Source organism: Pleurodeles waltl, chromosome 9 (assembly GCF_031143425.1).
Source record: "Pleurodeles waltl isolate 20211129_DDA chromosome 9, aPleWal1.hap1.20221129, whole genome shotgun sequence".
In the NCBI taxonomy this organism is placed as follows: domain Eukaryota; kingdom Metazoa; phylum Chordata; class Amphibia; order Caudata; family Salamandridae; genus Pleurodeles; species Pleurodeles waltl.
In genome coordinates, this window is record NC_090448.1 from 41,434,503 (window position 1) to 41,455,646 (window position 21,144).

The 21,144-nt window shown below is 45.1% G+C and overlaps 1 protein-coding gene across 1 annotated transcript in view; it reads left to right on the forward strand.

Annotated features, from left to right (window-relative positions):
* RPN1 (ribophorin I) overlaps positions 1 to 21,144 on the forward strand; it is a 58,266-nt gene that overhangs the window by 24,850 nt on the left and 12,272 nt on the right. The window contains exons 5-7 of the mRNA XM_069206237.1: positions 1,560 to 1,752; positions 6,850 to 6,949; positions 10,427 to 10,565. Of these exons, the coding sequence (XP_069062338.1) occupies positions 1,560 to 1,752; positions 6,850 to 6,949; positions 10,427 to 10,565 (432 nt within the window). The remainder of the gene's footprint in view (positions 1 to 1,559; positions 1,753 to 6,849; positions 6,950 to 10,426; positions 10,566 to 21,144) is intronic.

Here is a 21,144-nt window from a genome sequence, read left to right on the forward strand (position 1 = left end):
ACCATTGAAATATTCAACACAGATTTGCATCAGAGTTCACATTGCACATGAACCCTGCAGTGGATAGATTCTTTGTGGCATCTAACATTTCAGCCTACGATGTGATAAGCGTGCTGGTTTTTCTACACCTTTTTAAAATATTTTCATGATGTCCTTTTCTTTACCTGTTTTAACATACCATACTGGTCTTTAGTCCATTCTTTCATTTCTTTTCCTTTTTATTTTTTACAGTTTTTTTTTTTTTTTTCCCATTATTTTATATACTCTTTCTATAGGTTTCTCCTATTCTTTACTTCCTTCTTGGTTTTCCCCATTCCCTCTGTTCAATATCTGTTACTTGTTTTTTTCCCTGCGCTGCCTTGCTCGTGGAACTCTGCTGGTCAAGGACGAGCGGAGAAGATTGATTTGTTGCTGTTGCTTTAGATAGTTTGTAAAATCTCTGGACAGGTACAGCACCTAAGAGCTCTAACCACACCTGTTGACATACACGCTGTGTAACGAGAAGGACATGCACAGACACACATCCCACCCCTCCCAAAATCTGCCACTCACCCTCCTCCCAAAATCTGCCACTCCTGCCTGCATACGCACTCGCTGCTATGTTACATTTTGTCATTAAAAGAATCCACTCACACTGAAGAGACTTGGCCATCCAATAAGCCCTCCCACCCTGCAGACACACCCCTGCAAAGAAACTGTACAAACACACATACATGCTGAAGAGACACCTGCATCTTGCAGTAAAACAAAATGTTGCAGATGCACACACGTACCTATATCCCTGCAAAAGCCCAGTGACATACAAGCAAGGTGTACTTGCCGTATCTAAAAAGACCGAGCCTTCTTATCCGATACATATCCTGCAGACCTTTGATACACCCACAGAAGTGTAAGGAAAATGCGTGATTTCACGCAACATTTGTGGTTTGCTGGTCATTGTGGGTAAGAAAACATCATGGGATTCATTCAAGGCACACCACCCTGGTATCTCCTGGTTGTCTACGTTCCAAAAATGTCTGTGGTTGGTAGGTTTCCATGAGTGGCAGCCAAGCACAGCCCACAGTCCCACAGCTAACCCTATTGCTGATCTCTCCATGGAGTACTTTAGAGCCTTTTTGTTTTGAGGTCTCTTGGTTCACCCTCACAAGTGAGGTACCATTTTTATTGGGAGACTTGGGGAAATGGTGTGGTAGGAAATTTGTGGCTCCCCGCAGAGTCCAGTAGCTTTTCTCACAGAAATGTGAGGAAAATGTGTTTTTAGTCAACTTGTTTTTGAGGTTTGCAGGGCATTGTGCATAAGAAAATGGTGTGTTATGCATGTGGAGTACACTCCCCTGGACTCCCCTAGATGTCTAGTTTTCAGAACTACCTGTGTCTGGGAGGGGTTTCCAGGTGGCAGCCTGCCAAAGCCCAAAAAAGTGCAGGTGTTCACCATTGAAAGTAGAGTGATATATTGAGTTAGCCACACTCTCTTAGCCCATATGTAAAAACATAACCAAAAGAATCGGATATCGCTTTAAAGATTTTTAAGTATTTTGCATATTTTATTTCCTCTACAGACCATCCTTCCGGCTGCTGCTCAGGACGTGTATTACCGAGATGAGATTGGCAACATCTCCACTAGCCATCTTCTTATTCTAGATGATTCGGTTGAAATGGAGATCCGTCCCCGATTTCCCCTGTTTGGAGGCTGGAAGACTCATTATATACTTGGCTACAACCTGCCAAGCTATGAATACCTTTATAACCTTGGTAAGTAGTCCAGGATAGTCCTAGAATTGGTGCTTTAGCGTACCATTGTAGCCTAATTTTTAAAACTGTTGTATGTTTGCGCATTGTTGCCCAATTGTTAATGGATTTATCTGAGCTCCAAACCTAAACTTCTTCGTGGCCTCAATGAGAGCCTACAAGGCAGGCAGCAAATATATACACTGGCCTAACAGCAAAAGAAGGTGAACAGTTAGATGGACAAAACCACAAGAAGGTAATTTCCCTGGGCTCTTTGGGTGGGTTAGGTTATTTAATGAGAGGATGCAAAACAATGTGTTTGTGCTGCCATTTCAGAGCGAACAATTTAAGGGGCTAAAAAGACATGCCTAGCCGCTCAGCACTGCTGGGTTGCAAACATAAAATCCCCTGTACAATACCAACAACACTGTGCAACCCACAGATCAAAATATAACACTATGAACAAGCATTGGTAAAGCCAGATGATTTGGCATAGGCTGTTTGTCAACACATGTTTAGTTTTGTCATAGTTTTTGTAAAACAATATTATAGTGGAGCTAAAAAGAAAAAAAAAACGCTAAAAGCCAAAATTGCAGGAGTTGGCCACAGCTACAGGCTACTGTAGTTACCAATGCCTCCTTGCTGGAATGGGGCTCCCATTTGTGTATAACGCAGACCAAAGACCCAGCACAGTAAGACAGGTTGTAAAGAAATGGCTCCCTGTTGCAGTTACCCCCCCCACTTTTTGCCTGATACTGATGCTGACTTGACTGAGAAGTGTGCTGGGACCCTGCTAACCAGGCCCCAGCACCAGTGTTCTTTCACCTAAAATGTACCATTGTCTCCACAATTGGCACAACCCTGGCACCCAGGTAAGTCCCTTGTAACTGGTACCACTGGTACCAAGGGCCCTGATGCCAGGGAAGGTCTCTAAGGGCTGCCGCATGTCTTATGCCACCCTAGGGACCCCTCACTCAGCACAGACACACTGCTTGCCAGCTTGTGTGTGCTGGTGGGGAGAAAATGACTATGTCGACATGGCACTCCCTCAGGGTGCCATGCCAACCTCACACTGCCTGTGGCATATGTAAGTCACCCCTCTAGCAGGCCTTACAGCCCTAAGGCAGGGTGCACTATACCACAGGTGAGGGCATATGTGCATGAGCACTATGCCCCTACAGTGTCTAAGCAAAACCTTAGACATTGTAAGTGCAGGGTAGCCATAAGAGTATATGGTCTGGGAGTCTGTCAAAAACGAACTCCACAGCTCCATAATGGCTACACTGAATACTGGGAAGTTTAGTATCAAACTTCTCAGAATAAGAAACCCACACTGATGCCAGTGTTGGATTTATAAAAAAATGCACACAGAGGGCATCTTAGAGATGCCCCCTGTATTTTACCCAATTGTTCAGTGCAAGACTGACTGGTCTGTGCCAGCCTGCTGCTGAGAGACGAGTTTCTGACCCCATGTGGTGAGGGCCTTTGTGCTCTCTGGGGACAGAAACAAAGCCTGCTCTGGTTGGAGGTGCTTCACACCTCCCCCCTGCAGGAACTGTAACACCTAGCAGTGAGCTTCAAAGGCTCAAGCTTCGTGTTACAATGCCCCAGGGCACTCCAGCTAGTGGAGATGCCCGCCCCCTAGACACAGCCCCCACTTTTGGCGGCAAGTCCAGGAGAGATAATGAGAAAAACAAGGAGTCACTGGCCAGTCAGGACAGCCCCTAAGGTGTCCTGAGCTGAGGTGACTCTGACTTTTAGAAATCCTCCATCTTGCAGATGGGGGATTCCCCCAATAGGATTAGGGATGTGACCCCCTCCCCTTGGGAGGAGGCACAAAGAGGGTGTATCCACCCTCAGGGCTAGTAGCCATTGGCTACTAACCCCCCAGACCTAAACACGCCCTTAAATTGAGTATTTAAGGTCTCCCCTGAACCTAAGAATTTAGATTCCTGCAACTTACAAGAAGAAGAGGACTGCTGAGCTGAAAACCCCTGCAGAAGAAGAAAGAAGACACCAACTGCTTTGGCCCCAGTCCTACCGGCCTGTCTCCTGCCTTCTAAAGAAACCTGCTCCAGCGACGCTTTTCCCAGGATCAGCGACCTCTGAATCCTCAGAGGACTGCCCTGCTTCAAGAAAGACTAGAAACTCCCGAGGACAGCGGCCCTGTTCCACAAAGACTGCAACTTTGTTACAGAGGAGCAGATTTAAAGACCCCTGCAAATCCCCGCAAGAAGCGTGAGACTTGCAATTCTGCACCCGGCGACCCCGACTCGACTGGTGGAGAAACAACGCTACAGGGAGGACCCCCCGGCGACTCCAAGACTGTGAGTAACCAAAGTTGTCCCCCCTGAGCCCCCACAGTGACGCCTGCAGAGGGAATCCCGAGGCTCCCCCTAACCGCGACTGCCTGACTCTAAAATCCCGACGGCTGGAAAAGACCCTGCACCCGCAGCCCCCAGCACCTGAAGGATCGGAACTCCAGTGCATGAATGACCCCCAGGAGGCCCTCTCCCTTGCCCAGGTGGTGGCTACCCCGAGGAGCCCCCCCCCCTTGCCTGCCTGCCTGCACCGCTGAAGAGACCCCTTGGTCTCTCATTGAAAATCATTGAAAACCTGACGCGTGTTTGCACACTGCACCCGGCCGCCCCCGCGCTGCTGAGGGTGTACTTTTTGTGCTGACCTGTGTCCCCCCCGGTGCCCTACAAAACCCCCCTGGTCTGCCCTCTGAAGACGCGGGTACTTACCTGCTGGCAGACTGGAACCGGGGCACCCCCTTCTCTCCATTGAAGCCTATGTGTTTTGGGCACCTCTTTGACCTCTGCACCTGACCGGCCCTGAGCTGCTGGTGTGGTGACTTTGGGGTTGCTCTGAACCCCCAACGGTGGGCTACCTTAGACCCCAATTTGAACCCCGTAGGTGGTTTACTTACCTGCAAGAACTAACAATACTTTACCTCCCCCAGGAAGTGTGAAAATTGCAGTGTGTCCACTTTTAAAACAGCTATTTGTGTTTTATGTGAAAAGTATATATGCTACTGTAATTATTCAAAGTTCCTAAAGTACTTACCTGCAATGCCTTTCAAATGAGATATTACATGTAGAATTTGAACCTGTGGTTCTTAAAATAAACTAAGAAAATATATTTTTCTATAACAAAACCTATTGGCTGGATTTGTCTCTGAGTGTGTGTTCCTCATTTATTGCCTGTGTGTATGTACAACAAATGCTTAACACTACTCCTTTGATAAGCCTACTGCTCGACCACACTACCACAAAATAGAGCATTAGTATTATCTCTTTTTGCCACTATCTTACCTCTAAGGGGAACCCTTGGACTCTGTGCATACTATTCCTTACTTTGAAATAGTGCATACAGAGCCAACTTCCTACACAGGTGAACAGCAGATTGGTAAACACAGTTCATTCGAGCGAATAAGCGTCACAGCTCAAGACCATCGACACTGACCTCCCACCCACTCAGCTGACATTTGTGGAGTATCTATATGGGCCAGCCAGTGTCCCACATTGACCAGAAGCAGCAAAATAATTGCAGATATTACCCCTGTAGGTGTTCCAGGCCCCCTAGATTTTCGACCATTTCCGGGGACAACCCCACCCTTCATAGACCACCCTTTTGGCCCGCATGCACCAGTCCATGTCCCGCTTCCAGTCTCCAAACTGTGGCAGCTACTCTGCCCCAGACAATTATGCAATATTGCGTTAGGCAACCATTAGACCCAATATCCACTAGATTAGTGCCATGCGAGTCATGTCCATTGAGCTCCACATGTTGAGAAGACATTTTGCAGTGGCAGTCATTGAACCCCCAGTTGCTTCACACGTGCATGCCACCACTTCCGCCCAGAAGCCTTGCAGTGCTGGACTTTCCCATACAGTATGATAGTATGTGCCTAGTCCATCACACCCACGCCAACAGTCTTCCGAAATGAGCTCAGACACTGTGGCAGTGAGTATCATCTTCATACAGCTGTGTATTAGCTGTAGTCAAGGACCTCCGCTATCTCGGCTGCATGGAAGCCTCCTGCTCTGTTTTTGTGAGGGAATGTGGTCTAGATGACACTATCAGTGTGGAAACTTTGCTGTATGAAGATGATACTCATTGCCACAAAGTTCCCACACTGATAGTGCCATCTAGACCACATTCTCTCAATAACAGAGCAGGAGGCTTCCTTGCAGACAAGATAGTCGAGGTCCTTAACCACAGCCCGCCATCTCTAATTTTAGCTGCATGGCTACCTTCACCAATACCTACGTTATTGCCATTCGAAGGCTTCTCCCATTGTACTTTTTTGAAGGAGGCAAGTTGACCAATGACAAACTATTCAAATACCTAAAAGTGAAAGAGGGCTTCTGCATCTGGTACCTAGATTGAGATTTATCTGAGGACTTACACAGTACTGCTGTTTAATATTGTATGTCACATTTGATTAGGTTCTCCCCACAGTTTTCATCTGTGAACATACATTACTCTTTACTAAAATATAATTTCAGCCATCCTGTTGTTTCACAGTAGTTATGGATTTGTAGAGGTATTTCAACACTATCTTACCCAAAACCCGCCTCTGCCCTCTTTTTAGGAACCTGTCTCCTTCCTGGAAATTAGAGATGGTATTTAAAAAAAAAAATAAAAAAAAAATAAGGATCCTCTTTTTGAACTAGTGCATAGGATGAGGTTCAAGCAAGATATTTTTAGTACATGGGCTCCTCTGCATTACTGTCATTCACTGTGTATTGCAGTATGAGTGATTGGTGCGTGGGTATATTGGTTGTTGCCTCATTCACCTACTGTTATTTCACAGCTAGTGTGCGATTCAGTCAGAAGAAAATTATACAGCACTCATTGCCAGCTTTTTGTTTGACCTGTTTAGATCTGTAGATTGGTAACTCGCTAAATGGACCAAAAACCAATAGTATCTCATCATCTTGCAAAATGTAAAGACTTCTGCTTCTCACTCTGTAATGAGATAACTAGACAATGGGAACACAATGGATTATTTAGAACAGCAGTGCTGCCAGATTTGTTGAGGCTTTGATTGCAGTAATTTTCTTTGGGGGGTAGTTTAGATATATTAATCATGATGCACATTTCTCTCAACAGGAGATCAATATGCGTTAAAGATGAGACTCATTGACCATATCTTCGATGAGCAGTTGGTTGATTCTCTAACTGTGAAAATAATCTTGCCAGAAGGAGCCAAGTAAGTCATATCATTGTGTCTGCTTCTCTGCAAAGGATATTGGTTAAACTGGCACGGATGGGAAACGTATGCTAAAAGTCATGGCATAAGATGTAAATGATCCTCAATCTTTGAATAGAAGTAATGTAGTTCACAAAGGATTTTAGGTTTTTATTTATTGGGTAAGCAAACTAGCATTTTATTTCCTCAACCTGCAAACATTTTTATTCCTCATCTTGCTCTGATACCTGAGCAAATATTCTTTCAAAATCATGGCTCACATTAAATCTTCAAATCCCCCTGCGAACCTTCGCCCTCATCCCTTTGGTGATTTAGAGTGTATTTTTAAGTAGTTCTTTATAAGAGACCAAAATTGCAAATATGTATCTTTTACATCAGTATGTTCTTGTTTTTGTTTTGCCAATCCAAATCTTTTTGGCGTAGAAGTATTGATTTCTGCAAAAAACTGAAACTTTTATGACAGCTTGGGTCTCTGTGCGTTTCTAGACCACACTTGGTGTTTTACACCCGAAGAAAACTCCTAGAGTGTAATCTAGTCTTGCATCTGGGTGCAAGGTGTGGCAAAAGTTGCAAAAGTCTTAGAATTGCCCCAGTACAAATCTTTATTTAAAAACATTTTTGCTGTCCTAAAGTGCAATGCTAGTGAGGATGTTTTTTTAAAATTTTATATCCATTTTTACAAACAAATGTGGACCGCTCCAGGGCTGGAGAGCAGCAGCTCAACTAGACCTGTTCTTGGTCTCTCCCTGCGGATAGAGTATGGCCTCTACTGCTCTTCTGCCTGCCCTGGTCCCTGCTGCTTACCATCTCCTAGGTTAGGAGATCGTAAGCAGCAGGGACCAGGGCAGGCAGAAGAGCAAGGCAACCTTGTTAGGAATACTTGAGCTCACCGATGCAAACAAACTTTTTCCAAATACGCCAGGCCTCTCGTGTACCTGAAGTCTTCACCCACCTCTAGCATTGTAGTCTAGTGATGGTCACTTATTGTTACTTCTGTAATACAACAGAATATCCTTTCCTAGATTTATGAGCTCAGCCAGGTTTTAAACATGGAGCCCAACTATTACAGAATTGGCCATAAATTGAAGCCTGCAATAGTAAAACATACTACAGAAGCAACTCCTTCTCAGTGAACAAAAGTAGAGAAATATTTCTTGAGTTCATGAGAAAATAGAAGGAACTAATATTCAGTACACTGATACCCGTTTTTATAACGTTTATGAATGTTGGTTAGAGTGTTTTAGATAACTTGTGGATGTAAACCATTAATGCATAAGGAAATCCTACAAAAAAACTTAGTTGGTTGACACAGTCTGTTTAATAATTTTTAATATGGTCACAAAACTCTAAATGTTGGACAGTAAAGGTTTTCTTCCTTTGTTTAGTATATTCTTTCAGAGAGTAGAAACCTTAGTGTTTTACTAATTTGTTACTATTGTGTAGCAGTTAATATTTTTCAGTACTGTTTGCTTTCTAAGGACATTCTTTAAAGTCCTGCCGTTGAAATATTGTAACCTGATTAGCCTTATTAGGAATATATCTTGAGGTTACAGGCTTTTCATTAAAATGTCATTTGTCTTTTTCAGTCTTAAACCAGTTCTGTCTTTGTATTAGCCCTCCTTAAATTAGTGCATCCGATTTTCATTTTATTTCGCTACAATATGTATTGCCACATTGTAATATGTAGGTGTTGTACTATTGGTTATACTATGAAAATGACCCAAAGCCATTATAGCTCTACCCACATGTTTGTGGTGTATGAACTGAAGCATTTCCACACGAAAAACGTTACTTAGCAGTTTTTACACTGCACATGTTTGGGCCAGTTTGATACATTTACAGTAAGATTTCGTTTCCATGGCTGGTGGGTGTTCAGTATAGCTATGCCAGTGTATATTTCGTGTATAACTAAGGTTACGCTGTGGTTATTTATCATCCTAAAGAGCCCTCTTCAAAGAGGTTTGCAGAGTGAGCTGGAGAAAGTGTATTTCAGCAGGAGGAGAGTTCTAGTGCAGGGCACCAAATAAAATAAAGACCGAAAGATGGAGGTTTGACAGTAGATTTAAGGTTGGTTGAGCATAAGCTAAAGATTGCAGCATATTGGACTCGAGCGTTATTTCGGGGTGAAGCCATAGAGCAGTAAAGTGTAAACAGCGGCAGTCCACGTTGTCAGGGTTGTTGATGGTAGTGAAAGGTAGGAGGGTGTATGAGGACATTGTAAAGAGCCAGTGTAACAGAGTTTAGGCCTTGTCCAAGTTGCTAAGGAGCATAGTCTTAGATCTGTCATAAAACTGTTATAGTAGTCTGATATGCTTACAGCATGAGGATCTCAGTATTGTGAGAATGTGGAAGTAAATGTGTGGACTGATTTTACAGATGTGAATATGGCTGGCCTGCTGTGTTGGTCAGAAATGTTTCCATACTCAAGTGTTAACATAAAAGCTCAGGTTTCTGGTGGATTGCTTTGGAGTTGTGATTTTGGAAGGATGTGTAAAGGGAAGGGAGGCATGTCACGTCAGAGTCGTTGTAAAGTAGATTTCGATGACTGGCTACGTCATTTGAAATCCGTCCAGTGATGGATGGCTTTTAAGTAGTTTGAGATCATGTGTGTGGAAAGTAAATGTAGAAATGAGAGATTTACGGAACATCTGCATAAATGTTCATATAAGGAAAACAAAGTGACTATTGGACTCCTGCAAAGGCCGGCTCATGTGGCTCAAAATATTGAGGTCTAATATCATCTGGGTCCCGAAAAGCATATTGGTGTCTAGGATTCATTAGGGACCGGGAGAAACTACCACAAAGTGTTCGTAGGGAACCTATATCAGCTGTATCATTCATTGAACAGAACCCATCAAGACAAGCCTCTTGTCTTTCCACAATCATACATCCTAACAACCTGAAGAAGGGAAACTAGGGATAAGAGTGAGGAACTCTGATAGTGACCCAGTGCTCACTACTACAGATTTTAAATGGGAAACCTATGACGCAGACATCAGAAGATGTTTCTGTAGCATCTTCACTTAAAAAAAAATAAAAACCTTTCATTTACTTGTACACCAGGCTACAGAAAGGTTTTTTTTTTAATTGAAATGAAACTGGAAGAAAAATAAAATCCATGTGCAGAGAAGCTGTAGACACCCACATCTGTCAACCATACCTGCACATGTAGTCACACAAGGAGTATTTTTCCATGCTTTGGATCATTCAGAGTATGAACTACAGGATTGAAAAGAAATCCTAACAGATACCTTAGGATTCCATTATGCGTCTCAGCAAATTCTATAACTGTCTGTCACTTTGTAACAGTTTTATTTCAAGTTGCCAACATTTGTTTAGAATGCGTTTCACGTTGCATAACTGGTGAGCAATTGATGCTCAAATCACAATCCATTTGAATTTTGACATGCTTAAAGACACTTGTGTGTCTTCAATATTCACTTGGTTATAGGTAACAAAATGTCATCTTATCTGCAGGAACATCCAAGTGGACAGCCCCTATGATATCGATCGGTCCGCAGATGAGCTGCACTACACCTACTTGGATACATTTGGCCGTCCTGTTATAGTTGCACATAAGAGCAACCTGGTAGAGCAGCACATTCAAGATGTTGTGGTGAGTTTCTTTTAATGGCGAATACCGCTGTTATGCTTTCTGAGCTTTGTATTGTAAGATTTTTCTTGAAATGGTGTTGCTGCTTTCCACCTACCCACATTATTTGACCATGTGTGCTAGTGCTACATGGAAATATATTGTTGGCCTTCTACGAATATGCCCTGTTCATGTTGGCTGCTGTCTGTAGATGACTCAAAGGTTCCTTGAGTCATTTGATGCAGGACTGCTACTTGACAGTATAAATCACAATTGTGCTGAACGTGCAGCGCATATTTTTAATTACTAGTTCAGCAGCCAGTTATGTCTTTTAGGATTAAATATAAATGCATCTAGATGAATGGTGCGCTGAGGACCAAGTTGCTCGATTTGCATTACTCTACATGGCTTGCTGTATTGGCCAACGTAGATATATATATATGTTCGATGGCATCTGTCGCTGTAGATACACATGGTATGCATGAGCTCGCCATCTGGTGTTGGGTCGGAGTGTTACAAGTTGTTTTTCTTCGAAGAAGTGTTTTCGAGTCACGGGACCGAGTGACTCCTCCTTCTGTGCTCATTGCGCATGGGCGTCGACTCCATCTTCGATTGTTTTCTTTCCGCCATCGGGTTCGGACGTGTTCCTGTCGCTCCGAGTTTCGGAACGGAAAGATAGCTGAAAACGGAAGATTTTCGACGGTATCGTTGCGATCCGGTTCGAGATAGACACATACGACGACGCGTTGAACATCGAAGCGCATCGGTGCCCTTCGGGGTAGATTTCGGCACCCCGTCGGGGCCTAGTCGGCCCGACCGCGTGGAGAACAACGCCGATGGAACGGACCCCGTTTCGATTCTGCCCCGAATGCCACAACAAATATCCTTATACGGACCTACACTCGGTCTGTAACCTGTGCCTGTCACCCGAGCACAGCGAAGAATCCTGTGAGGCCTGTCGGGCGTTCCGGTCCCGAAAAACTCTGCGCGACCGTCGAGCGAGAAGACTGCAGATGGCGTCCACGCCAAAAGAGCGTCGACAGTTCGAGACAGAAGAGGAACAGGAGGAATCCTTTTCCATCCAGGATTCAGACTCCGACGAGCTAGACTCTACAAAAACTGTGAGTAAGACGTCGAGATCAGACCTTAAAAAAGGAAAGAAGGCCCAGGGGACGCCACTGCCAACCGGCCATGGCTCCACCCAAATTCTCGGTGACCAACAATCGGCACCGAAAAAGGCCCATTCAGTGTCGAGATCGTCCGACTCCGGTCGAGACACCGGCACGCAGCCTCCTCGGGACCGAGAGAGTGCTAAACAGAAGCATCGACACCGAGAGTTCGGTGTCGACACGGATCGACGCCGAGACAGTGGCGCCGAAGACCATAGAGGCCAAGAATTTTCGGCACAGAAAAAGAGGAAGGTTACCTCGGAGCCGAAAAAACAATCAACAGGGTTTTCGGAGCCGAAAAAAGCGACATCAGACCCTGTTTCTGGCTCCTATACTGAAGAGCATTCTATGTCTTCTCAAATGAAGAAACATAGATTTGAACAAGAACTGCAATCCACTGACGTGGATCACACGCAAAAGCGTATCTTTATTCAGCAGGGGACTGGGAAGATCAGTACCCTTCCACCTGTCAAACGAAAGAGAACGCTTCAGTTTACTTCTCAGCAACAAACAGCACAAAAGGTAACACCTCCTCCCTCACCTCCACCTGTAACTCCGGCTTCGCCAACTTACACCCCGTCACATTCACCAGCTCACACCGCCATGAGCCACGATGACCAAGATCAGGATGCGTGGGACTTGTACGACGCACCAGTGTCTGATAACAGCCCAGACACATACCCAACTAGGCCATCACCACCGGAAGACAGCACAGCCTACTCACAAGTGGTGGCTAGAGCAGCACTATTCCATAATGTGGAACTCCACTCGGAACAAGTAGAGGATGATTTTTTATTTAACACCCTCTCTTCAACCCACAGCTCCTACCAAAGCCTGCCGATGCTCCCAGGCATGCTACGCCATGCAAAGGACATTTTCAAGGAGCCAGTTAAAAGTAGGGCAGTGACGCCTAGGGTGGACAAAAAGTATAAGGCGCCTCCTACGGACCCTGTATTCATCACCTCTCAGCTGCCACCAGATTCTGTGGTGGTAGGGGCTGCCAGAAAACGGGCAAATTCACACACTTCTGGGGATGCACCTCCCCCAGATAAAGAAAGCAGGAAGTTCGATGCAGCCGGGAAGAGGGTTGCTGTCCAAGCAGCAAACCAGTGGCGCATCGCAAATTCACAAGCGCTGCTAGCGCGATACGACAGAGCCCACTGGGATGAGATGCAGCATCTCATTGAACATCTCCCAAAAGATCTGCAAAAAAGAGCAAAACAGGTTGTTGAGGAGGGTCAAAACATTTCCAACAATCAAATACGCTCCTCCATGGATGCAGCAGACACAGCCGCGAGGACCATTAATACGTCGGTTACCATCCGTAGGCACGCATGGCTCAGAACGTCTGGATTCAAGCCAGAAATTCAGCAGGCAGTGCTTAACATGCCAGTCAATGAAAAACTTCTGTTCGGTCCGGAGGTCGACACAGCCATAGAAAAGCTCAAGAAGGACACTGACACTGCCAAGGCCATGGGCGCACTCTACTCCCCGCAGAGCAGAGGATCTTATGACACCTTCCGCAAAACACCTTTTAGAGGAGGGTTTCGGGGTCAGGCCACACAAGCTAGCACCTCACAGTCCGCACCGCCCACCTACCAGGGACAGTACAGGGGAGGTTTTCGGGGCCAGTATAGAGGGGGGCAATTCCCTAGGAATAGAGGAAGATTTCAAAGCCCCAAAACCACTACCAGCAAGCAGTGACTCACACGTCACTCACCCCTCCCACACAACACCAGTGGGGGGGAGGATACGTCAATATTACGAAGCATGGGACAAAATAACTACAGACACATGGGTCCTAGCAATTATCCAACATGGTTATTGCATAGAATTCCTGCAATTCCCCCCAGACATACCACCAAAATCAAAAAATTTATCAAAATACCATTCACAGCTTCTAGAGATAGAAGTTCAAGCACTACTGCAAAAAAATGCAATAGAATTAGTACCAAGCACACAAATAAACACAGGAGTTTATTCACTGTACTTCTTGATACCAAAAAAGGACGAAACACTGAGACCAATTCTAGACCTCAGAGTAGTAAACACATTCATCAAATCAGACCACTTTCACATGGTCACACTACAAGAAGTGTTACCATTGCTCAAAAAACACAACTACATGACAACCCTAGACCTCAAGGACGCATATTTCCATATACCAATACATCAATCACACAGGAAATATCTAAGGTTTGTATTCAAAGGAATACATTACCAATTCAAAGTATTGCCTTTTGGTTTAACAACCGCTCCAAGAGTATTCACAAAATGCCTAGCAGTAGTCGCTGCACACATCAGAAGGCAGCAAATACATGTGTTCCCGTATCTAGACGACTGGCTAATCAAAACCAGTTCGCTCACACAATGCTCAAACCACACAAATCAAGTCATACAAACCCTCTACAAACTAGGGTTCACCGTCAACTTTGCAAAATCCAACATTCAGCCAAGCAAAGTACAGCAATATCTAGGAGCCATAATAGACACGACAAAAGGAGTAGCAACGCCAACTCCACAAAGAATTCACAATTTCAACAGAGTCATTCAACACATGTCTCCAAATCAAACAATACAAGCAAGAACAATACTACAGCTCCTAGGCATGATGTCCTCATGCATAGCCATTGTCCCAAACGCAAGACTGCACATGAGGCCCTTACAACAGTGCCTAGCCTCACAGTGGTCTCAAGCACAGGGTCACCTTCTAGATCTGGTGTTGCTAGACCGCCAAACTTACCTCTCGCTTCTATGGTGGAACAGTATAAATTTAAACATAGGGCGGCCTTTCCAAGACCCAGTGCCACAGTACGTAATAACAACAGATGCTTCCATGACAGGGTGGGGAGCACATCTCAATCAACACAACATAAGAGGACAATGGAACATACATCAAACAAAACTGCATATAAATCATCTAGAATTATTAGCAGTTTTTCAAGCACTAAAAGCTTTCCAACCAATCATAACCCACAAATACATCCTTGTCAAAACAGACAACATGACAACGATGTATTATCTAAACAAACAAGGAGGAACACATTCAACGCAGTTAAGCTTGTTAGCTCAAAAAATATGGAAGTGGGCAATCCACCATCAAATTGGTCTAATAGCACAGTTTATTCCGGGGATCCAGAATCAGCTGGCAGACAATCTCTCTCGAGATCACCAGCAAGTCCACGAATGGGAAATCCACCCACAGATTCTGAACACCTACTTCACACTCTGGGGAACACCACAAATAGACTTATTTGCAACAAAAGAGAACGCAAAATGCCAAAACTTCGCGTCCAGATACCCACACAAGCAATCCCAAGGCAATGCCCTATGGATGAACTGGTCAGGAATATTTGCTTACGCTTTTCCTCCTCTCCCTCTCCTTCCTTACCTAGTAAACAAATTGAGTCAAAACAAACTCTAACTCATTTTAATAGCACCAACGTGGGCAAGACAACCCTGGTACACAACACTGCTAGATCTGTCTGTAGTACCACACATCAAACTACCCAACAAACCAGATCTGTTAACGCAACACAACCAACAGATCAGACACCCAGACCCAGCATCGCTGAATCTAGCAATCTGGCTCCTGAAATCCTAGAATTCGGACACTTACAACTTAGCCAAGAGTGTATGGAAGTCATAAAGCAGGCCAGAAGGCCATCCACTAGACACTGCTACGCAAGTAAGTGGAAAAGATTTGTTTGGTACTGCCATCATAATCAGATACAACCACTAGATGCAACTCCAAAACATATAGTAAATTACTTGCTCCATTTACAAAAAGCAAAGCTAGCCTTCTCTTCTATTAAAATACACCTTGCAGCAATATCTGCATACCTGCAAACTACCTATTCAACTTCCTTGTATAGGATACCAGTTATCAAAGCATTTATAGAAGGGCTTAAAAGAATTATACCACCAAGAACACCACCTATTCCTTCATGGAACCTAAACGTGGTTCTAACAAGACTCATGGGCCCACCTTTCGAACCCATGCACTCTTGCGGAATACAATTCCTAACCTGGAAAGTTGCCTTTCTCATCGCCATTACATCTCTAAGAAGAGTAAGTGAAATTCAAGCGTTCACAACACAAGAGCCTTTTATACAAATACATAAAAATAAGGTCGTCCTACGACCTAATCCAAAATTTTTACCAAAAGTTATTTCACCATTCCATCTAAATCAAACGGTAGAACTACCAGTATTTTTCCCACAGCCAGATTCTGTGGCTGAAAGAGCACTACATACATTAGATGTCAAAAGAGCATTAATGTACTACATTGACAGAACAAAGAACATCAGAAAAACTAAACAGCTATTTATTGCATTCCAAAAACCTCATGCAGGTAACCCAATATCAAAACAAGGTATAGCCAGATGGATAGTTAAATGCATCCAAATCTGCTACCTTAAAGCAAAAAGACAACTGCCCATTACTCCCAGGGCACATTCAACAAGGAAAAAAGGTGCTTCAATGGCCTTTTTAGGAAACATCCCAATGCAGGAAATATGTAAGGCAGCCACTTGGTCTACGCCTCACACATTCACCAAACACTACTGTATAGATGTGCTATCCGCACAACAAGCTACAGTAGGTCAAGCTGTATTAAGAACTCTATTTCAGACAACTTCTACTCCTACAGGCTAAACCACCGCTTATGGGGAACTAACTGCTTACTAGTCTATGCATACCATGTGTATCTACATCGACAGATGCCATCGAACTGAAAATGTCACTTACCCAGTGTACATCTGTTCGTGGCATCAGTCGCTGAGATTCACATGGACCCACCCACCTCCCCGGAAGCCTGTAGCAGTTCAGAAGTTACCTTCAATTTTGTACATTTGTATATATATTACTTAATCCCTTAATAGGTACATACTTACATTTTTCATTGCGCGGGCACTATTACTATAGTACAACTCCTACCTCACCCTCTGCGGGGAAAACAATCGAAGATGGAGTCGGCGCCCATGCGCAATGAGCACAGAAGGAGGAGTCACTCGGTCCCGTGACTCGAAAACACTTCTTCGAAGAAAAACAACTTGTAACACTCCGACCCAACACCAGATGGCGAGCTCATGCATACCATGTGAATCTCAGCGACTGATGCCACGAACAGATGTACACTGGGTAAGTGACATTTTCAATCTCTCTCTCTCTCTCTCTCTCTCTCTCTCTCTCTCTCTCTCTCTCTCTCTCTCTCTCTCTCTCTCTCTCTCTCTCTCTCTCTCTCTCTCTCTCTCTCTCCTTCTCTCCTTCTCTCCTTCTCTCCCCCCCCCCCCCATGGCATGTGTAGCTGCAGATACACATGCTTTGCACATCCCGCCATCTAGTGTTGGGTTTGCACATCCCGCCATCTAGTGTTGGGCTCGGAGTGTTACAAGTTGTTTTTCTTCGAAGAAGTCTTTTCAAGTCACGAGATCGAGGGACTCCTCCCCTTTTTGACTCCATTGCGCATGGGCGTCGACTCCATCTTAGATTGTTTTCTTTCCGCCATCGGGTTTGGACGTGTTCCTCTTCGCTCCGCGTTTCGGTTCGGAAAGTTAGTGAAAATCTCAGAAAATTTGACGGTATTGTTTGCGTTCGGTATCGGGTTAGGTACAACAGATCGACACCGAATTTTGAAGAGCTCCGGCGGCCCTTCGGGGTTTTCGATTCCCGGGCGGGGCCTGGTCGGCCCGACCACGTGCGTCTTCAAGGCTAATGGAACGGACCCCATTCCGCTTCTGCCCCGAATGTCACAACAAGTATCCTTATACAGATCAGCATCTGGTCTGTAATTTGTGTTTGTCTCCAGAACGCAAGGAAGATACCTGTGAGGCCTGTCGAGCGTTTCGGTCCAGGAAGACCTTAAGGGACCGAAGAGCAAGAAGACTACAGATGGCGTCGGTGCAGACAGGACAAAAACAGGAAGAAGAAGAAACCTTCTCCATCGAGGATTCGGACTCAGAAGAGGTCGATCCTGAACAGACGCCGAAAACCGTGAGTAAGACGTCGATACACAAAACTCATGCAAAGACCACTAAAGCCCAGGGGACGCCACTGCCGGCAGGCCATGGCTTAACCCGAAAAATAGGTGACCGAGCATCGGCACTGAAAAAGGGCATGCATGTGTCGAAGTCATCCGACTCCGGTCGAGATACCGGCACAGAGCAGACTCGACCCCGTGTCAGAGCAATCTCGGCACCGAGAGGGCGGCACCGAAACAAGTCGGCACCGAGAGATCAGTACACCGAAGAGCAAAAAAGTGTCGTCGGAACCGAAAAAGCAGCCGAAAAGGTTTCAGTACCGAAACATCCGGCCTCGGAACCGAAAACAAGTTCCTACACAGAGGAACAAGGCCTGTCCTCACAAATGCAAACACATAGATTTGGATAGGAGCTAGAGACAATGGAGCCAGATTACACCCAAAGAAGGCTCCACATTCACAAGGAGACAGGGAAGATCAGTACTCTCCCTCCGATACGAATGAAACGGAAACTTGCCTTCCAAGAGAAAGACAAGCAGCCACAGGCAAAGGTGGCAAGACAAGTAACCCCGCCACCATCTCCACAACGCTCTCCACAACCATCACCGGTAGCCACTCCACCAATGATGCAGTCCCCAACTCATACAGGGATGAGTCTGGATGATCCAGACGCGTGGGATCTTTATGATGCGCCAGTGTCCGATAACAGTCCCGACTGTTATCCAGCTAGACCGTCACCACCTGAGGACAGTACCGCCTACACACAGGTGGTGTCAAAAGCAGCGGCGTTTCATAATGTCACCCTGCATGCAGAGCCAATTGAAGACGACTTTCTATTTAACACACTGTCGTCCACACACAGCCAGTACCAGAGCATCCCCATGCTACCTGGAATGCTAAAACACTCCAAACAAGTGTTTGAGGAGCCTGTGAAAGGAAGGGCCATTACTCCAAGGGTGGAGAAAAAATATAAACCGCCACCAACAGACCCTGTGTACATCACACAACAGTTAACACCAGACTCAGTGGTAGTAGGGGCAGCTCGCAAGAGGGCGAACTCGCACACCTCAGGAGATGCACCACCTCCAGACAAAGAGAGTCGTAAGTTCGCCGCGGCGGGGAAAAGAGTGGCGGCACAAGCAGCCAACCAATGGCGCATTGCCAACTCACAGGCCTTGTTGGCGAGAAATGATAGGGCTCATTGGGACGAAATGCAACATTTTATAGAACATTTGCCCAAGGAGTTCCAAAAGAGAGCACAACAAGTGGTGGAGGAAGGACAGAGTATCTCGAACAATCAGATACGGTCAGCAATGGATGCAGCAGACACAGCTGCTAGGACTGTAAATACAGCAGTGACAATACGGAGACATGCATGGCTGCGTACATCAGGATTCAAGCCGGAAATACAACAAGCCGTGCTGAATATGCCACTTAACGGACAGCAGTTGTTTGGGCCGGAGGTGGACACTGCTATCGAAAAACTTAAGGACACGGATACGGACAAAGTCATGGGCGCACTCTACTCCCCACAGAGCAGAGGCACATTTCGGAAATCACAGTTTCGAGGGGGGTTTCGAGGGCAAAGCACAGAACCCACAACCTCACAAACAAGGCCCACTTATCAGAGCCAATACCAGCGGGGAAGTTTTCGGGGACAATATAGAGGGGGACAGTTCCCAAAGAGTAGAGGGAAGTTCCAAAGTCCCAAAACTTCGGCGTCACAAATCCCCAACACATAACACCAGTGGGGGGGAGACTAACCAAGTTCTACAAAAACTGGGAGGAAATAACAAGACATGTGGGTCCTAGCCATTATACAGCATGGTTATTGCATAGAATTTCTAGAATTCCCTCCAAATGTCCCACCGAAAACACACTATGTCAAAACAACACATGGATCTTCTACAACTGGAGGTCAAAGCGTTGTTGCAAAAAGATGCAATAGAGTTGGTACCAATTCATCAGAGAGGAACAGGAGTTTACTCACTGTACTTTCTCATACCCCAAAAAGACAAAACTCTAAGACCTATATTAGATCTCAGTACGTTAAATATCTACATCATATCAGATCACTTTCACATGGTGACACTGCAGGACGTAATCCCATTGCTCAAACAAGAAGACAACATGACAACACTAGACCTAAAGGATGCATACTTCCATATACCGATACATCCTTCACACAGAAAGTACTTAAGGTTTGTATTCCAAGGGGTACATTACCAATTCAAAGTGTTGCCATTCGGGATAACAACTGCGCCAAGAGTTTTTACAAAATGCCTGGCAGCAGTGGCTGCTCATATCAGAAGACAGCAAATACATGTGTTCCCGTACCTAGACGATTGGTTAATCAAAACCAACACGCAGGAACGGTATTCACAACACACAATGTATGTCATAGAAACCCTTCACAAACTAGGTTTCTCACTCAACTACAAGTCACACCTTCAGCCGTGTCAAATACAATACTTAGGAGCGACAATCAACACAACAAAAGGGATTGCCACTCCAAGTCCACAAAGGGTACAGGCATTTCACAATGTAATACAGGCCATGAACCCAAAACAAAAGATACAAGTCAAGATGGTGATGAAACTACTAGGCATGATGTCCTCATGCATAGCCATTGTCCCAAACGCAAGATTGCACATGCGGCCCTTACAACAGTGCCTAGCATCACAATAGGCACAGGGTCAACTTCAAGATCTAGTGTTGATAGACCGCCAAACATACACCTTGCTTCAATGGTGGAACAATATAAATGTAAACCAAGGGCAGCCTTTCCAAGACCCAGTGCCACAATATGTAATAACGACAGATGTCTCCAGGATAGGCTGGGGAGCACACCACAACCAACACAGCATCCAAGGACAATGGGACACTCAGCAGAGACAGTTTCGCATAAATCACTTAGAACGGTATTTCTAGCGCTGAAAGCATTTCAACCTATAATAATCCACAAACACGTTCTTGTCAAAACAGACAACATGACAACGATGTATTATCTGAACAAACAGGGAGGAACACAGTTGTGTCTCCTGGCACAGAAAATATGGCATTGGGCGATTCACAACCACATTCGCCTAATAGTGCAGTTCATTCCAGGAATTCAGAACAAGTTAGCAGACAGTCTCTCTCGGGATCACCAACAGATCCATGAATGGGAGATTCAACCCCAAGTACTAAACACTTACTTCCAAAGATGGGGAACACCACAAATAGACCTATTTGCAACAAAAGAAAACGCAAAATGCCAAAACTTTGCATCCAGGTACCCACAGGATCAGTCTCAGGGCAATGCGTTATGGATGAGTTGGTCAGGGATATTTGAATACGCTTTTCCCCTTCTCCCACTCCTTCCACATCTGGTAAACAAATTGAGTCAAAACAAACTCATACTTATAGCACCAACTTGGGCAAGACAACCTTGGTACACAACACTACTAGACCT